Here is an 18,912-nt window from a genome sequence, read left to right on the forward strand (position 1 = left end):
TTCCGGTTTCCATTTTTTGAAAGACAAATACAGACTACCGCCACCTGCTGGTGTGGAGAGTTATTACCTCTCACACAGGCGCAGAACGTACGTGCAACTCGGCCGTCGGCGGACCGTCGTTGCGGTGTGTTCGGCACAGCCAACATTAACGACGCGTATCGACGCGAGGCGATCTTTGTCGGTGCTCCGCGGCCGACCGTCGGTTTGGTGTGTCCGGGCCTTTACACCCCAGCAAGACCAGTCTGGTCTGCCGGCTCTGGTCACCTTGTGGTCCGCTCATTTCGAGAACCAGGAGTTCATGCTGCTCGATGTTCACGCCTGTGATCAGTTCTGGTTCATCAATGGTGGACTAACCTGCCAACTACTGTCAGAATGGCAGAATCCTGCCCTATATTTCAACTAAGACTGAAAACGCACCTTTTCAGACTGTACCTTAGTCCAACCTCCTGATTTACCCTACCCCTCCCCATATCCCATACCCTAAATAAATAAATAAAAACGTTCTTTTTTTTAATGCACTTACTATGACTATTAGTAAGGATGCACATATGCAGATTAAGTCCTGGATATACTGTAGATGCATTTGGAAAAATCATCATGGAGGAATTAATTCTAAAGTGAGTGTGTCCTGTTTCCTGGCTTGTTGCAGTGCTGCATGGTCACTGATGCCTTTTTGGGCCTGACCTACGGTATGTCCATGGTGGATGGTGTGATTACAGTTCAGGTGAAGATCTTTGCTATGTTTATGGTGGATGGTGCGATTACGGTTCAGGTGAATATCTATGGATGTCCATGGTGGATGGTGCGATTACGGTTCAGGTGAATATCTATGGATGTCCATGGTGGATGGTGCGATTACGGTTCAGGTCAATATCTATGGTATATCTAAGGTGGATGCCCTGCCTCAGGGCATTCACCTTCAGATTAAGCCCTTTCATTATCAGAATTTTAAAGAACATTAGGAGCTTCAAAGAGTGATATTTTGCAATGTTTGTTTAGCATCTAACCAATGGCGATTCCAAGTAGTGATACGAGAAAATGAATCCAAACTCTATCCTATCGTTGTTTGTTCTGTGCTGTAGTATCTAGTTGTTAATATTTAAAATAGCCACATAAGCTTGGGCAGCAGCCAACATGTCCCCGTCCCCTGCCAGGCTGTAGTGTTCCTGGGACACAATGCTTTGGTTCTGACCTGCAAATACCTATGGAAACCGTGACTGCTGACATGTCCCTCTTCTGCACCTGCATCCACTTGTCATTTGATTCGCTCAGACAATTATGCCCCTGGGAAATAGCTAGTATTTGATTGTTTATAGATATCGGCACCTTTTTTTGTGACTAGATATGGATGTACGTATTGTCCCCATTGTTGCCCTTTTGGGAATGCGCTAATGTCGGTGTGGCCTCACTGTTTCCTGCAGATGAAGCTGTTGAATTTGTACATCAAGAGGGCCCAGACGACCAACAGCAACAGCAGCAGCTCCTCGGACGTGTCCACGCACAGCTAGCGGGGGTCGAACACGCGGCACCCTGCAGCCGGCCGCGTAAAACAGCTGTGCCTCTTAAAGACCTCTCCGTTCCACGTGCTCCCCCGCAGACCCGCTCAAGGGGAACATTTTGCTTGTTGCAATCAGTGTTTTCCGTTTATCCCATTTTCATTCTCATGTGAACTTAGCCTTTTATTCCACACTGTATCCCGCCCCCCACCCCTCCCCTGTTGTTTTATAGAATGATGAATGTATGGAGGCCTGAGGCAGTGGTGAATGCTTTCTACAGGTTTTTTTTTTGGTCGTTATTGTTGCTCCTCTTTTTCAGTCTTCGGGAAACAGAGGAGTGTCACTCCATAATTCAGCCTCCTGCATCTGGTATATTTTTTTTGAACTGCGGTCAGTTTATTTAGCCAAGAGTGAAAAGTAGTTGTGTGAAAATGAGTAAGCAGGTGGAGGGCAAGGCGTACTCCGGGTGCTTTGAAGCGAAATCTTCAGCAGCTGCCCTTAAAATGAAAAAGGCTAAAGAAAACAGTGCTTAAAAAAGTAAAGTTCGCAGCATTCCGCAAAATTGTTGTTCTTGGGAAAACACTAAACTCAAAAGAGCCTGCATTTCAGATACCTTTGTAAAGTGGTAGACTTGTTTTAGGTTTAATCGTTCATTTGAATTTCGGTTTGTGATTGACGATCATTTGGCTGGCCCAGTGATTACATGAAAGAATTGTAACAGGGGTAAAATTTAACATTGAGGTTTGGGTACAATAATAACCAAAAATTGTAGTATTAAAATTAGGATATTTTATTTCCATTTTATGGGACTCTTTATTTAACCAGTGTCTAAGGACCATGCTGTCACCCCCTGTATTTAGTCAAATTTGCATAGCAGTTTCTTCTGTTTTATATTTTACTTTTGTCAATCACTATGAAGGCCAGATGAAGCCAGAGAAATGTTGTCTTTTATTATTTTAGTAACAAATCTAGTGAAACAAATCAGAATGTTTTGTAGGGACCTCATTAAATGAAAAGTATTAGCAGACTGACTTGCTGGCATATTGCTTAGCTTAAGGAAAGGATGACAAAGCTACTTGTATGTGGTGATGTCCTTATCAGTGTTCTCTTTATTTTGTGTAAGTTATTGATCACTTTAGTAAACTTAGAATGTCAAGTTAGACCACAATGTGAAGACAAACAAGTGAGGAAAAAGATCAATCAGAGGTCATCCTTTTTTCCTGGAAAAACCTTGACAATCGGAAATGTAAAATGTTTATAACTGGTAAATACCTTGAGACAAAATGTTTAAATATAAAGTGCCAGTGAATGAGATTGTTCACGTAGACCTACTATGGCAAAGAAATGCTTATGAGTAAGCCTGCCTATTGCAAGAACACTGATTTTTGGAGAGAAGAGAAATCTCCATTTATTGGATGTGCTGATAAGTCAAAGCACTGTAAATTCCAAATCTGCAATATTTAATCTAATCAATTTAATCTTTTTAGCTTCACAATCGACTGGGTTTGTCTAATAATATGGCATTTCAAGTGTAATTCCATACCAGATTCCTGATTACTATGAATGTTACTGGTACATATTTGACACTTAAGACACTACCAGGCCTTACTTTCTTTTTCAAAGTACTCTTTCGCTATATGGACTGTTAAATACAGCCTTTTCTCCTCTAATGTGAAGACGCATTTAGTGCATTTAGTTTAATGCATTTAAAATGCCGGAATAAAATCAAAGGAAGGAACCTCTGTTTATAATTCCAAATTTGTTGTCACCTACCCCACTGTATAGTCATAACTCTTGCAGTTGAAGAAAGAAAATTATTAATGAGAACCACAAATTTGTACATTATTTTCGCCGCTTCGCAGACTTATTAGAAAGCAAAAAAGGGGTCACTACGACCTCATGTTTTGCACGTTAGCAGTTAGCCTGCATGTTTCAGCTACACTTCTTTTCGCTGCTACTTGATTCTGATTTAACAGCAAGCACCCTGGCCACTTTTTGCAGCCCACTTAACCTGTACATACAGTATTAATTTCAGCCTGTGGAGCAAATGAGTCTAAATGTAACTGAGCTCAATGGGTTGACCAAAATCTCCAAATATCCATGGTTCCACGGGCTGCGGCCTGCTGCCTTTACAGAACAGACGTATGAAGTACCTTAGTTCTTCTGTAGTGCAGCGCATTGAGGCATGTGGCTTTTCAAGAAAGTACACTGTGCGCGTGCCTTGGCTCTGTTTGGCAGTACTTTTTAAATGGCTTACTAAACCGCTTAAGACCATGTACAAGTAATTTGCAATTTTGTCATATGGAACCCTCGAACCGTTGCAAATAATTATCTGTCTAATTGCTGTAAGGGGAAAGCCAGTGTTTTGTAGAAGATGACAAAAGTGGTTTACTGTTCATATTACTGCGCTGACGCATCGCCCATTAGAAATCGTATCCTAGCAAATCGTTATCTGCGCATGTTCTGTTTATCTTTTTCTTTTTGCTTTTGTCATGTAATATCCATATCTGTATTTATATTTTTTGTTTTATTTTGTGTGTATTATGACAACTGTACAGACTACCCTTTTTTGTTAACACCCTCATGTGATAGAATTTGCGAAAATATAAACTTCAGTTTGCTCTAGAAATAAACCGACTTTAAAGCTCGCCTTTTGTCTCATTTGTGTTACTTTATCTCCCTTTGAATTGATACATTAATTAGAGCGGATTGGTTCAATTAATTATACAGTATGAATCTGAATTGCTTTTACCACAAGTGTGCTGATACCAGCGGTGTAAAATATTAACTGAGCGACACTCATGTTACGGATATCTCGGCTTTCCCGTGCTTTGAACAATGTGTTAGCAAAACAAACCGTCGTTTATGGATGTAGCCTACTGTACCTTCGTTGCAAGGATGATAATTAGCAGACGGCTTTTTGTTTCGTGTAGGCTCCTTGTTGTTTAGCTCTTTTTTAACATGTATTTAACCAGGGTAAGTCCTTGCGATTTGAGCTGCTCAGGTGCCCCTCTGGTGTGACATTCGGGGGGGAAAAATTACTCTTACAGAAGTGACGTGATCGTGATATGACCGGACAAAGGCCGCAAGTTACTTGGAGCAAACGCCACGTGTGTTTTACTAGTAATACCTATCCTATCAAAAGAAAAGGAAATAAATCCAAGACTGAGGTCAGGAGTGTGTATTAGAAGGAATGTAGGAGGGAGGGGGACTATTAAAAAGCTACGTTAATATTAAAGCAACGGGTAACGCGCTACTGGTAATAGGCTACTGGGCATCGGTCCAATTTCGAAAGGTCACCTCAGGTACGCTAATGGTATGACGTCAGTGTGGTAATAAAAGCAAGGAGTCGCGAGAATCCGCAAAGCTCCAGTTACCTGTTGGAAGTGAGACATCTCCGGCTCCGTTTTCTCTGCTTGGATACTGTACAGACGGCGAACTGGAAAACATGCTGTTTTGGCACTCGCAACCTGAAAATTACCACCAACACTCACCACCCAGTCTCCGGTAGGTTGATATTATAACGGATCATTATATATTACATTGTCATTGGTTTTGTTTGTAAGGATTGATAGCGCCACTGTACAACGTTGTCTATGGTTTTGTATTAACTTCTCTAAAAAAGGACCATACCAGCCGTACCAGCTTGAAATGTGCTTCCTATCAATTAAACTGGCGAATAAGATTTCATGAATGTCACTAGTGATTGTGCTCATTGCTTAAATTAAAAATCTTTATTTACAACATGCTTGAGTGCTTGTTAGCTAACCTACTTAAGAAACTTAAATGGATCCCCTAATTTGGAATGGTAATGCATCCTGAACCGATCATTTAAAAAGGATAATTTCAAAATCAGTCGGTCAGACCGAAATTAAAATTCATATTTAATAATCGTTTGCAAATCATATTGTATGAGACTATTGTTTTTCACGGTAATTGAATTAATAGAGAAATTGCGTTTCTCCAGTTAATTGATCATTTGTTTTGTATTTGATTTAGGCTAGATTTAATTTAAATATTAGACCTAATTTTAGGACTATAGTGGATGTTGAATCAGATAAGTTTCCTTCAACATTCAGATGTCTAAGTTTGCAGCATTGCAGCAGCTAGACCAGATATGAAGACGTGCAATAACTCGCCAAATTCAAAGAACTGAAATTGGAATTTTAGTCGAACGAATTTGTCACCTTCGAGTTAATTGGCACGTTTGTAGAAAAGTTGTTAAAGTTCATTAACTACATCTCCACTGTATTCAAAGTGAAAAAGCATACTTTCCATCTGAGTGTTGTCTACTGCTAATTTCCCTTTAGCGACGCGCTGGCACCTTTCTTCAAGCATGAAGACACACAACCCTCAGCAGGGAATGACGCCAAAATACCACCTTTTCAGTATATTTTATGTGCAGCCACGTCCCCTGCGGTAAAAACGCACGAAGAGACCCTGACTTATCTAAACCAAGGTACAGTTAACTTCTTCCATTTTTGCTGAAAGACAGTTTTTTTTAATTGTACAGTGTGCTTTTGACCCCACTAGTTACATATAGAAGGACAGAACATTTCATACATTTGCATTTCTACAATAAATGTTGTGTATTTTATCACACCCAGCAAAGTGAATCTAAATCAGCTAGAGCCTACAATAGGCAACTTTTACACAAATTAAATGTGTGGGGTGATCCGTAAGCATTTAAAGCATGGCTGAGAGATATTCAAGAATTTATTTATACTTGTTTCAAATGTTTGTCAATATTTTAATTTCATCTTCTCCTACTAAGCCTACCTTTTCTCTCATAAAATCATACATGCCTTATGTCCCGAACTGTACTGTTTACACCGGTATTCTGAAGAATAGAATTTAAGAGATGTTGGATTAAGCCACTCCCCCGTTATACTTGCTCACGTAGAATCTCCCAATGTACAAACTAATGCACTAGAACAGACATGCTGTGTGCACTTTAAACCCCTCAGAATAAATGCCCTTCAGTTACAATATTTCTTTTTTTATATTTTTCTCTAAACCTCCATTCTGTCCACATTTCTACTGGCCCTCCTAGTAGAAAGCTGCCTATTCCTTGTACATGTACAATTTATTCTTTTTTCACACCTTTTATTCAAAGGTGTTTACAAGGAAACTGCACTCTAAAGCAAAGCAACAGAAACAGGAATAGCTCATGCCAAATGCTATATTTCAGTGGCAGCATGTTTTACTTGGAGATTTTCCCTTCCAGTTTTGTCATATTCAGTGTGTGTGTGTGTGTGTGTGTGTGTGTGTGTGTGTGTGTGTGTGTGTGTGTGTGTGTGTGTGTGTGCATGTGCATGTGAGAGAGATAATTGCAGACACTAGGAATACTGTGTACAACTACACTTTTCACAGTGTGTTCCAAATGAGCCAATGCAGGTATAACCCATAAAACTGCTCTTTTCCATCACGTAAAGGGCCAGGTTCATGGACACAGATTAAGGTTAGTCCTGGACTGTATGGAGAATCTTCATTGAAAATGTATTCTCTAGGACTAGGTCTTAATCTGTGTCAGTGAAAGTGGCCCATAGTCTTAAATCCTGCTGTGAACTTGTCGTGTCCTATGATATTTTGACTTGTCTTCTGGGACATTTTTTTAAAATACACGAAACATATTTTACCCACAGAAATGGCTTCAATTAATGTAAAATGTAATTCTTTTTGTGGGAATTTGGTTAGTGCTTTTGGTATAATTTATTTTCAAAGTACAACAAAACACAATATCAGTTGGAAATATCATTTGTATCGATGTCAAAATGTTGATTTAATATTCCAATAATAAATGCAGTTTTTCGAACTCCCAGTTTACTAGCATTTCAATATTAATGTCATGAAGTGCAAGAACTCTTGCCATTGGAAGAGGTGTACTTTTGCCTGAATTCATTAAGAATATACTTCAGTTTCACCTTCCAACTGACCTACTTTTTCTGATTGAATGAATTTTCGTTTTTCAATTTTAATCAGGTTTGTTTTAATTTCTTAAAATGTAGGTCAGTCCTACGAAATCCGTATGCTTAACAGAAAACTAGTGGAGTATACAGATATAAGCAGCAAATGTGTGAAGGTAGGTTTAAGGTACCGTGTATGTATTTTTTAACTCTTTAATGTGACTTCCTTTTACCTCTGTCTGCTTACTGTATGTGTGTTTTTTCCTGGTTTGTCAACACACAGGTGAACCTCAACACTGCTTTCAGCTTCAGGTCATGGGTACCACTGTGGGAAACTTTGGTACTATCAACCAATGTCTAATGTCATTTAGCACATGCATAGCATCATACACATTCCACATTACTGCATACCAAAACAACACATATTCTCAAGTTACTTTTCTTTCTCTGAAATTGTGAAATAATTGTGGAAGTCGATTTTATGATTTTGATCTCCTACGCTACCGTATGTTGAGAACTACTTTAAAATGGCCTCTTCATAAAACATAAAACATCTTGAGTTTAGCTACTACAAATATGACCAAGAATGCAGGGTTGTTCTCTTATTCGGTCCGTTTGGTTTTCCATAGGAAAGTATTCTTATAGAAAGAACATTTCTGCAATGACCTTTTCAGATGAACAACACTAGATGCCTTGAAGTCCCTAACATACTATCTTTATTAAAAAATACAAGTGTTGAATTTTAAGATGATAATGTTTTATGAATGAATCCATGTTTGTGAACTAAAAGGAGCCCATGTACACAGTGCCAATACATGCACATTTAACATGATAGGTAAATGTTGCATTATGCAGTTTAAGAACTGCAGGCTTCTAATTTTCAGATTAATAAGTTATTGATTATTAAGATCTGGGTGTCCAGAAGGGATGTTTCTTTGCCATGGGTGGAATTGCTAACTGCTTGCTAATCACCAGGTTATAAATCATCATTTCTTTTTTGTCGAGTCGTTTTGCATCATAAACTGAACTCCCAACCCATTTAATGTAGAATTCTATGGTTGATTAGTGCACAGTTAGCTGGTTAATTGAAGTGAAGCTTATTTCAGAGCTATTGCAGCAGCTGGTGAATTCTCTGTCGCTAGGCTGTGAAGACATTAGCCTCTCCTGTGATGTGCAGTCAGTCGATCTAATGACACTAGAATGCAGTAGTTGCCATCTTTGCAAACAAATTAGGATATTTCATGGTCTTGAAGGCAGGGACAGTCATGCGTGAACATGAATGCTCTAGCCTGGGAAACATTTCTTTTTACAGGTTACTAATATTGTAATTGTTTTAAATTGCAGTAAGTTTTGTTTCATAGGAAATTAATCTGTAATTTTCAGAAACTGAACAGCATAGTATCGTGATATTGATAGCTATCGTTAAAGGACACCATTAATGTGTAAAATTAAGGGTTGATAAAAAGGCTTTCATCTGCTTAAAGTGTTAATTTGGTTGATAAAAGTGGGAAATGTGAAGATTTAGCCCCAGCATCTTCTTCATATGTCTGATTCATATGAAGTCTTCATATGTAAACACTTGAAAAAATGACCACTGATTCCTTTTGATTAAATGTACAGTGCAGTCTGTAAGTATTTGGACAGTGACACATTTTTTGTTGTTTTCACTCTGTACTCCAGCAAAGAAATAGTATGGAATAAAACTATCATTATGTGGTTAAAGTGCAGACTTTTAGCTTAAATTTGAGGGTTTGCATCCATATTGAGTGAACAGTGTAGGAATTCTAGCCATTGCTATACATAGTTCCCCCAATTTTAGGGGACCAAAAGTAATTGGACAATTGGCTGCAAATGTTTCCTGGATAGGTGTGTTGTGTTTCATAATTAGTTCATGCATAAAAGAGCTAGCAAAAGATCGATTGTTGACTCAATGCCAATAAAGTAACAAGGCTGGGAAAAAAAAAAGAATCAGAGTAAATCAATCCGAGACATAGCCAAAAATTTTAGTATTTCAATCAACTATTTGGTACATTGTTAAGAAGGAAGAACGCATCGGTGAGCTCAGCAAAATAGCAAACGACCACGGAAGACCAGTGTCGTGGATGAGAGAAGAATCCTTTGAATGGTGAAGAAAAATCCCCTTGTAATTGTTCAACAGATCAACACTCCAGGGTGTATGCATAGATGCATAGACAACCATCAAGAGAAGACTATGCCAGCATAACCTCAGAGGGTTCACCACAAGATGCAAACCCCTGAAGGCAAGCCTTAAGATTAGAATGGCCAGTTCTATGGCCAGTTACAGTTCGCAAAAACATTCATTAAAATCATGTTCTGGAACAAAGTGTTGTGGACAGATGAGACAAAGATGAAGCTGTACTAGAGTAAAGTGTGGAGGCCAAGAGGAATTGCCCAAGAACCAAATCATGCTAGTTGGGGTGTTATAGTTTGGGCATGTATGGCTGACACAGTTGCTGGTTCAGTTGTGTTCATTGATAGCAGCAGCTGCAGGATGAATGAAGTATACATGAACATCTTGTCTGCTCAGATCAAAACAAATGCATAAAAACTGATTGGACAACAGTTCATCATGCAGCAAGACAATTATCCAAAGCAACCAATGAGTTTTTTGGGCCAAAATGTAGGATGTTCTTGACTGACAAGCAGGAGCTGAAGAGGGTTGCAGGACAGGCCTGGTAGACCATCACCACGTAAGATGCCCAGCATCTGATATCTATGGGTTGTAGACTGAAGCAAAAAATGATTTGCTACAAAATATTGAATATGATGACTTTATTTCGGTTTGTGTGAATTTGTCCAATTACTATTGGTCCCCTAAAATAGATATAAAAGAGGCTGTATTTCCAACATGGTTTATCCAAATAAAGCATTAATTCTGCACTTTAACTTTAGTTTTATTGTTTTATTTCACTGTTTGGAGTATAGAACAAAAACAACAAATAATGTGTCACGGTCCAAATATTTACGGACTGCATTGTAGGTGTATGAATATTCTAAGAGGGTTCCTTTATGCTCAATGTGTAATGCATGTAATGCAGTGATGCAACGGCTCACTTTGGGCCTTCAGAACCCAGGCCCAGAAATGTGGTTAGTTCACTTTCTCTGTATGTGCTTATTCTCTCCAACCAAAATGTTCTGTCCAACTCTACATTTCCTTTCCTTTAAAATAAGTAACTTAACACTCTTAAAACCAGGAGATTAGAGCCTTAATGTAGCCATGATAAGATCCATGCAGTTGTTGGGCCCTTGAGCAAGGCCCTTAAGCCCACATTGCTCCAGGAGGGATTGTCCCCTGCTTAGTCTAATCAGCTAAATCGCTTTGGATAAAAGCTTCAGCTAAATAACAAATTTTATTATTATAGATTAAATGGATAGAGATTAGCAGATGCTAGATATTTCATACAGTGGCTGCGGCTGATATAGTGTAAGCACTGCTGAAACCCAACCGAGAGCCCAACAGCCCCTAAAGTATGGCATCCATTTCCCCCTTCACCAGTGTCACTTAGGAATCCGTGGCCATTATTCCGAGTGCGAACCCTATGAGTCTTCAGATACTACAATGGGAGTCAACTGACGCACACTTTGAGCTGTCAGCCCGCTGTTGGGCGGCGGTTGTGTGCGGTCATGTGGCGGGGAGGCTGAGGGCTTCTGGGAAAGCTGTCCACGGCACGGAGTGGCGTTGGCGTGTGCGGCCGGACAGCTGTGGAGTGCGTCCGGTGGGTGCGGTGCCCGCCGGTGATGCGTTGCCCTGCTTGTTTCCAGAGCATTGTGCGAGTGCTGTTTCACGACCGGCGGCTGCAGTACACCGAGCACGAGCAGCTGGAGGGCTGGCGCTGGAGCCGGCCGGGCGACAGGCTCCTGGATATCGGTTAGCAACCCGCCGCCATCTTCTGTGTTGCATTATCAACGACACAAATCAGTTTTTAATGGACAATAAATAAATGAATTATCGATGGGCATTTGCGCAGATATCCCCCTCTCTGTGGGAATGTTGGAGTCGCGAGCACACCCACAACAACTCAACACCATTGAGTTCCTCTGGGATCCCATGAAGAACAGCTCGGTGTTCATACAGGTACGCTCACCCAAACGCCTTTCTGGAATGTTCCGATCGGGGCCCTTATGCCTATTAGGAATTTGCCGCTTTCTTTCACAGCAGGGTTTGCAGAGCCCTGATACAGTACTGCAGAGCTGCTGTGTCTGCAACGTTTGCTCTCAACCAACCCGAACCACCCGATTCGGCTCCATTGTGTTGACCAAACCGGTGGCTCTGTGGTTCTGGCAGCACGATGAAGAGGCTTCAGGCCCCGAATAGCAGCAGCGAGAGGGAGGGAGGGTTGGAGACTCACCAGCCCCCTCCTGTGCTGCAGGTCCACTGCATCAGCACAGAGTTCACCCCCCGAAAGCACGGAGGGGAGAAAGGGGTCCCCTTCCGCATTCAGATCGACACCTTCACTCAGAACGACGATGGAGAATACCTGGATCACCTGCACTCTTCCAGCTGCCAGGTCAAAGTCTTCAAGGTAAAGGTGTCTGAGTTCATAACCGCCGATGATGGCATGCTAAGAATATCTTATTTACAATTAATTCATTTTAGTTAATGGTTTTTTTCTGCCCACCTTCTGTTCTGTTTCTGAAGCAGAGGATTTCTGTTGGTAACTGACAGATTTGGCCTGTCTGGGTGTCCCCTGAATGTATGAATTGTGTTCTGTGTATATGTAACTGTATGAATATGTCAATTCTGCATCATGTGAATTTGTGAATGAACTATATGAATGTGTTCCCTGTGAATATGTGAATGTACTGTATGAATGTGTTCCCTGTGAATGTGTGAATGTACTGTATGAATCTGTGCCCTGTGACTGTGTGAATGTATAAATGTATGTTCTGTGAATGTGTGAATCACTAATGGTGTTTCTGTCCTCATGAAGCCCAAAGGTGCTGATAGGAAACTGAAAACTGACAGGGAGAAGATTGAGAAACGGACCCTTCAGGATCGGGAGAAATATCAGCCTTCATATGAAAGCACAGTGCTGACCGAGGTAAAACGGGATTCTCAGTAAGACAGCGTCTCTCACTGTAGGTCACTGGTCACAGTGAGGGAAGGGAGTCTACCTCATTGTGCCCTAATTCTCAAATTTGGATGAACTGTGATCCATGACCTTTTGAAGGGCAGGTACTCAAAGTAAGAAAAGAGCATGCAAACCTAAAAAAACTGTTTTATGACACCCAGTTTTTGCACAGAATATATCTTTCCAAATTGAATGAATGGAAATGACAGCAACAATAATACAAATATTCTTTTTTTATGAAATGAAAGAAAGTGGCAGATTGGGTATTTTGGGCAGGTGCTTGGTCGCTCGGAGCCACCCCCTCTGCACATGCCTGCTGTGACCCCTCTGTGTCCCTGTCACTGTTTATTCTGGGTTAGTTGGTAAGATATTTTGGTCAGCGACCGTCCTCGCGGTGCAGCTGTAACCAGTTTGCTTTGTCTTTGTGCCATCTTGTTTTGGGGTGTTTCTGTTCTTCGAGAGTCAAGCTGACATAAGTTGGTTAAATAGTAACTAAGAGCAGTCACTCTACTGGCAACTAGTTACAGTAAAGGTTATGACCTTTAATTGCATACTGCTGCAGCTAGGTTAATAGGTAGGTGTGTGTGTGTGTGTGTATGAGAGAACAAGAGCATGAGTGTGTGTGGGTCTTTGCGTATGACAACAGAGGACATTCTCCAATTGGTGACTGATTTACCTCTCTCTTTCTCTCTCCCTCTCTTCTCTCCACAGTGTTCTCCCTGGCCTGACGTTCCCAGTGTCAGTAGCACCACCAGCACTCCGTCCCCTGCCAACCACACCTCCCCGCCCCCCTACACCATCACCGAAGGGTATGCCCCCCTTCACACACACGTCACTGCCCCCCACTTTACGCTCCCATGGAAACCATTGTATTGCTCCGCTGAGTGTTAAACCAATTTCATTCTCTGTCCTGTCCCATGTGATTGCAGAAACTGCTCTCCAAACCAGCAGGGAGAGCTGTTCCTGCCCAGCTGCTCTGATGTAAGTATGGGGTTAAAAGTGCTCTTTCAGACATTTGTTTGCAATGATTCTGTTTTTGAGGGACCATGAGAGATGGTGGTCACTAGTCCCACTGCCTTCGGCTCCAGTATAGGTCATTCAGACCCGTTTTCAATGTAAAGTCAATGGTACAATTGCGGTAAAAACATGAAGTTTTTCCCCATAAGAAAATGTTGTCACAATCTGTGTTTTTTCCTTTGTCTAATGCCTCCCCATGTTTTGATTTTAAGTTATTGTGTCATTGGGACAATAGAGCAATATGCTTAGTGGAGGAGCTGCACTTGGCTTCCCTAATGTGCAGACTCCAAGTGTACAATATTGCGGTGCCGGTAAACTTGACTTCCTGGGCTTCAAAACTTACGTGGTGCGTGGTTTCAAGCCTATGGAAAGTGAATGGGTAGCATCACAGTCACTTGGTCCATATTTTTTCTGCAGTCGATGGTTTTCACTATGGCCTGCTTTTTGCAGCACCTCCTCCCATCCTGCAGCCCCCAGGACACCCAGCTCTGGCTGCATCGCCACAGGTTCTCCCCTTTCTGCCGGCTGTTCTCCAGATTCTCAGGTAGCTGCAGGACCAAGCTGAATAAAGATGAGAAAATTTAGCTTTATTTGGGCATAAAACCCTATGTTTTACTAACTCACTGTTTTGGGTGTCTAAGGTGCTGACCTCCTGAAGATGTCCAAAGAAGACTTCATTCAAATATGTGGGCCGGCTGATGGGATTCGCCTCTACAATGCCACCAAAGGGAGGTCTGTCGTTTATTTCCTGCTTATGCCACTCTTCTCACAGAAGTGAGGCAGAATAACTGCTCACTGGAGTGTATTATAAGTGTGTCTCTGACAGGTGTGTTGGTCTCACTCAGGTGCATACAGCCACGGCTCACAGTCTACGTCAGTCAGCAGCAGCCCAAGCCAGCGGGAGGGGACGGTAGGTTACCAAACCTGCCGATTTATCAGCCGAAACCATACAACTGCAGCAATGCAAATTGTGGTTAAGTGAAAAAATTGATGTCACGGCATGGATTATATTGGTACCATAAACCTTAGCCACAACCAAAATGACAACCAAAGAAGTTCAACAGAACACGCTGTGGCTCTAGCATCTGTTGATTAGGTTGAGGTTGGGGCCGATATGGACATATGAATTCAGAAAGACTCAAGTTCAAAAGACCAGGCAGGTACCCCCTCTGCCCCACTATCGCCTGACTAACTCATTACTGCAGTGTACCACGCCATCTACCTGGAGGACCTCACTACCCAAGAGCTGACGGAGAAGATCGCCAACCTGTACAGAATCTCCCCCAAACAAATCAGCCAGGTCTACAGGCAGAGCCGCGCTGGAGTCCACGTGGTGGTCTCTGACGAGGTGAGATAGACCCTGAGGATCAAGGGATATCTCTCTCTCCCACCTCCCATTATTCATCTCAGCCTTTGCTCTTTCCAAACTCATCCCAGCAAGAGTCATTCTCAGTCAGACCTGGGTCAAATATGTATGTCATTGTTCTGTGCTCAATTGATCATGTCTGGTGCAGTTTGCACTTTTTTAGAGTATTTCATAGGTTCCAATACACCAGACATGGTCAGTGAAGCGTAGTATTGGAATCCAAAAAAATTACGTATTTGACCCACGTCTGTTCTCAATACATTATTAATTTAACCTTTTCATTTGTAAGATCACAATTATATTCTTAACTGAATATCTTAATACTGAGGTAACAATCACTCCTGGTAATTGAAAGCAATAGAATTCTAGAACATTGCCTTAAACTTTGTAAAAAACATGTGAAAATCTACTCTTCAAAGGGTTAAAACATGCAGTCCTAAGATGTGATTCTGGTCTAAGTGCTTACGGAAGCAAACCGTGCACTCAGTAAGTTTCCATGCATTGAGGAAATGTTTAAGGTCCCAGACCTCTTGCTTTAGGATCTCTAGTGAGAGCTGGGGGTCAGAAGACTCGTGTTTAACCTATGCTGCTGTTCGGTGAAACGTGTCCCGGCATTCTAGTGGCCACACTTAATGATCAGTGGTGTGGAAAATGGCTCATTAATTATTCCACTTCTACAAGCGTGAACGTGGGAACACATTTCCTGAACAAGAGTCTTTTGTCAAAGCAGTTTTTTTGCTGATTTCATTAAGGGACCAGGTTATTTATTCACATTTTGCACTTCAATACACTCAACTAAAGAAAATGGTGTAGAGCACTTATGGAAGAATGTCCCATCCTTGCTTGTCATCCTGACATATGGGGTAAAATTATGAATGTGATTTTGGCCCTGAAAGATCCTAGTGTCTCTGGCACAAGAACTGGTAAATTATTTACTGAATTTTGTTAGGACATCCGATTGGGGTTGCAGTGTGGCTCTTAAGGTCACACACTCAAACACACACACACACACACACACACACACACACACACACACACACATGCACACACATGCACACATGTTTCCCTAGCTTCAAATGTCATCACAGGACAGGACCTCTACTGTAACTGGTTCCCAGTGGACTGATGGCCCTTTGTTACAGTTTAACCAACAAATCTTAACTTGGCCCTCTAGGAACAGGAACACTGCATTATAGATAGGTGATGAAGGGATAATTCATAGTTTTAATGTACTGTTAACCTTTTAGCCTCCCAGCATATTGTAGGCCATGTCAAGTCAGCTCAGCAGGTCTCTTTCAGACCTGGTCAACCTTGTTTAACCCCTGAGGTATTACCCCTTTTATCACAAGCATATTTTCTCACTGAAAATATCTTCTGTTTTTGAGTGGATACAGACTATTGTGGTGGTACCTGGTACACTTAGAAACACAATGGAGCCACAGCCAAAACACTGGACAAATCCCCAAAAATGAACAGTTTTTTGGAACAGCCACTGACCAGCTTTGACCTGCCACTGGCTAGCTATGACCAGCTCGAAGTGTCAAACACAGGTTAAACCACCTTAAACCAGCTGGAATTCTTAGCAGGAGTGTAAAGTATTTACATATGGTGGGTCTACTTGAGTTTAACTTTGATCATTCTGTTTTCAGATGGTCCAGAATTTCACTGAGGAGATGTGCTTTGTTATAAGCCCACTGAAAGGTACATGTCTTTTTAAATGCAAAAATCCCTTACTGTACTAATGTAGATTTACAGAATGTGTATTATATGTTCTGTGTATGGATATAAACTCTTAGATAAACTCACTGTGATAACTGTGATATGTGTCAGTAATTCACCTCTTCAGAATTTTACCTTTTTAAGTCCTGACTGCTTAAATCGCTTTGAATTTGATTATTTTGAATTTTGATGATTAAAATATGTATTTCTCTTTTCATCTGCAGATAAGAACAGTGATGGATTTAGTTTTGTCCTAATATGAACAGGAAGAGCAGCTAAACAGAGAAGATGGGAGATATTTTCTCTCCATGAAATCTGGAACTCGGTTTACGAAAAAATAATTCGCTTTTTGTATTTTTATATTAAGTTATTGATTGACTTTTGATGACATGTGTAATTGTTTGTACAAAAAAAAGTGCATTTAAAAATATTTTATTGTAAAAATGGAATATAATCACTGGAAAGTTGAGTCTAATATCCAAATCCTTGAAGTCCACTTAACTTGAACTCAACAGAGGTGTAAAATCCAGGTTCAGAAAGTAAAAGTCCTCCCCAGTATTTTGTTCCAATGACCTGGATTTGCTAATTAGCAAATTCTTCAGCCAGGAGGTAGAACCAATTAGTGACAACCAACAAAACTCATCACTGTGAAGTTGGATGGTCTGTTACTGTGATACTCCTGCATGTAAACTTATTTCAGGCTCATGACCGTCCTGTCATAAAAGCCTTTCAGGTTTTAAATGTCGCAAGTTAAATTCTGAGAATCATACCGTACACCAGGGATCATCAAATCACAAATCTCATGGCCCAATAACTACTGGTTTTCCACCCTCCCTTTATCTGGGGGTCAGTTGTGAAGAAATGCTGGCCAATTGGTAGTGATCATTCTTTTAGTTAATTACCTGGGAGAAAAGAAAACCAGGGTTGGATTTAGATTTAAGAGCTCGATTTGATGATCCTGACGATCTGTTGTCTGCATGTTGTTATATTAGTAAACATTATTAATTTGTTGGTGCACTTGGATTCATGGCATGTTCACACATGCCTGTACACAGGAAGCTGCATTATGTCTCTACAGATGGACATCATAATTCCAAAAACAGGGTTTCATTTCATATGTATTGCATGGAAAGCTTGGTTCTTTTAATATCCCCCCCAGAAATCTACCATTCTACCATTTGTCCAGTCTTATACTTTATGTAACATTACAATACGTGTCCATGTTATATATGTTTAATTGTTTGAAATTTCTTAATGCCCCTGTTTTTAAATCCAGTGAAATCACAAGAAATGTGTTGCCAGTTTTAAATTCAGATATGAAAGATGAAAGCTCAAAGCAAATGAACAAAAATCTGTAATGATTAAGGACGGGGTGTGTAGAAGTACTGAAGATGGATGTTAAGTGTATTTTGTCCTTTTGTGTTATGCATGCCTCTTGTGAAAAGACTGCTGATGTTGGTTTAGCATTCTTTAGTTGTCTCTGTACTACTGATTCTTGATTTTCTTAGGTTAAGGCTCTACAAAACAAACTTTTACTATTTAGTATTTTATGTCTGTGATATAACTACTGTAATACAGTACAGCCCTGTGTTTTCAGTGTTTATAGTTACTGCAAGTTATTTTTTGTTTAACAGCAAATATGTGTTACTTTCCCTCCCGAGGCATTGATTGTAAAATGGCTGAATCTCTCTGAGTTGCTCAAATCTGTTAAATGGATTTGAAAAGCCTTTCCTGTCGTAGCAAAATATATAATACTGTGTATATAATACCAAAATAAAGCATTTTCACTGTTCTCTTTGTAATCAAGTCTGGTTCTATGTACACTGTTAAAATCCAATAAAATGTTTCTTCACCAAGTGAAGCAATAGTTCCTTCTACTGGTACCCAGATGACACAACACCACATAATAAGAATAGTTGTGACCTTATCATTATATGGTCCTATCTGAGTGGTTTTGAGATATTGAGCTGCAAAGATACCAACGTGATTGGGCTCCAAGCAGATACAAACCTTTACATTTAGCATTTATTTCATACTTTTAAATAGTATTTTTGTGTAAACCTTCACACATATGTTTACTGCCCTGTAAATAATGTATTTATGACACTAACATTCTTTTGTGATCTTTTTGTTACAATTTCAGTGAATTGCCTTTAAAAGCGGTTCTCATTGGTATATTTAACCCACTATTATGTGTATTTTCTTCTAAAAACACATTTATTGAACCAGGAAGTAAAATTAAGATTTTACAGCAATCAGTAACACTAATTTGAAAACCAGGAGCAAAGAAGGGAGGAGTGCCTTGTGCTGGCCGG

The 18,912-nt window shown here is 40.5% G+C and overlaps 2 protein-coding genes across 5 annotated transcripts in view; both read left to right on the forward strand.

Moving 5' to 3' along the window:
* The window catches only part of clasp1a (cytoplasmic linker associated protein 1a), a 92,020-nt gene extending 87,876 nt beyond the window's left edge, over positions 1-4,144 (forward strand). Inside the window, exon 42 of the mRNA XM_061236182.1 lies at positions 1,422-4,144. Within this exon, the coding sequence (XP_061092166.1) occupies positions 1,422-1,508 (87 nt within the window). The 3' untranslated portion in view covers positions 1,509-4,144. The remainder of the gene's footprint in view (positions 1-1,421) is intronic.
* Positions 4,145-4,874: 730 nt separating this feature from the next.
* tfcp2l1 (transcription factor CP2-like 1) lies at positions 4,875-18,453 on the forward strand. Of its 4 annotated transcripts, none has more exons than XM_061237029.1 (15): positions 4,875-5,003; positions 5,807-5,955; positions 7,505-7,578; positions 11,186-11,291; positions 11,392-11,498; positions 11,794-11,946; positions 12,355-12,465; positions 13,207-13,304; positions 13,425-13,476; positions 13,930-14,056; positions 14,154-14,244; positions 14,358-14,422; positions 14,718-14,860; positions 16,528-16,579; positions 16,822-18,453. In XM_061237029.1, the coding sequence occupies exons 1-15, from the start codon at positions 4,945-4,947 to the stop codon at positions 16,857-16,859; spliced, it is 1,425 nt and encodes a 474-aa protein (XP_061093013.1). In that variant the 5' UTR covers positions 4,875-4,944; the 3' UTR covers positions 16,860-18,453. The 4 variants fall into 4 exon arrangements, with proteins under 4 accessions (XP_061093013.1, XP_061093014.1, XP_061093016.1 ...); XM_061237030.1 differs by having other exon boundaries at positions 13,963-14,056; XM_061237032.1 differs by lacking the exons at positions 4,875-5,003; positions 7,505-7,578 and having other exon boundaries at positions 5,825-5,955; positions 10,920-11,291.
* The last annotated feature ends 459 nt before the right edge of the window (positions 18,454-18,912 follow it).

The sequence above is a fragment of the Conger conger genome, chromosome 3 (genome assembly GCF_963514075.1).
Source record: "Conger conger chromosome 3, fConCon1.1, whole genome shotgun sequence".
Classification (NCBI taxonomy): Eukaryota; Metazoa; Chordata; class Actinopteri; order Anguilliformes; family Congridae; genus Conger; species Conger conger.

Coding starts and splice junctions, on each gene's coding strand:
- tfcp2l1 (XM_061237029.1), top strand. CDS start 4,945: ATGCTGTTTTGGCACTCGCAACCTGAAAATTACCACCAACACTCACCA. Junction 11,947..12,354: donor GCCAGGTCAAAGTCTTCAAG/GTAAAGGTGTCT, acceptor GTCCTCATGAAG/CCCAAAGGTGCTGATAGGAA. Junction 14,423..14,717: donor CAAGCCAGCGGGAGGGGACG/GTAGGTTACCAA, acceptor TCATTACTGCAG/TGTACCACGCCATCTACCTG.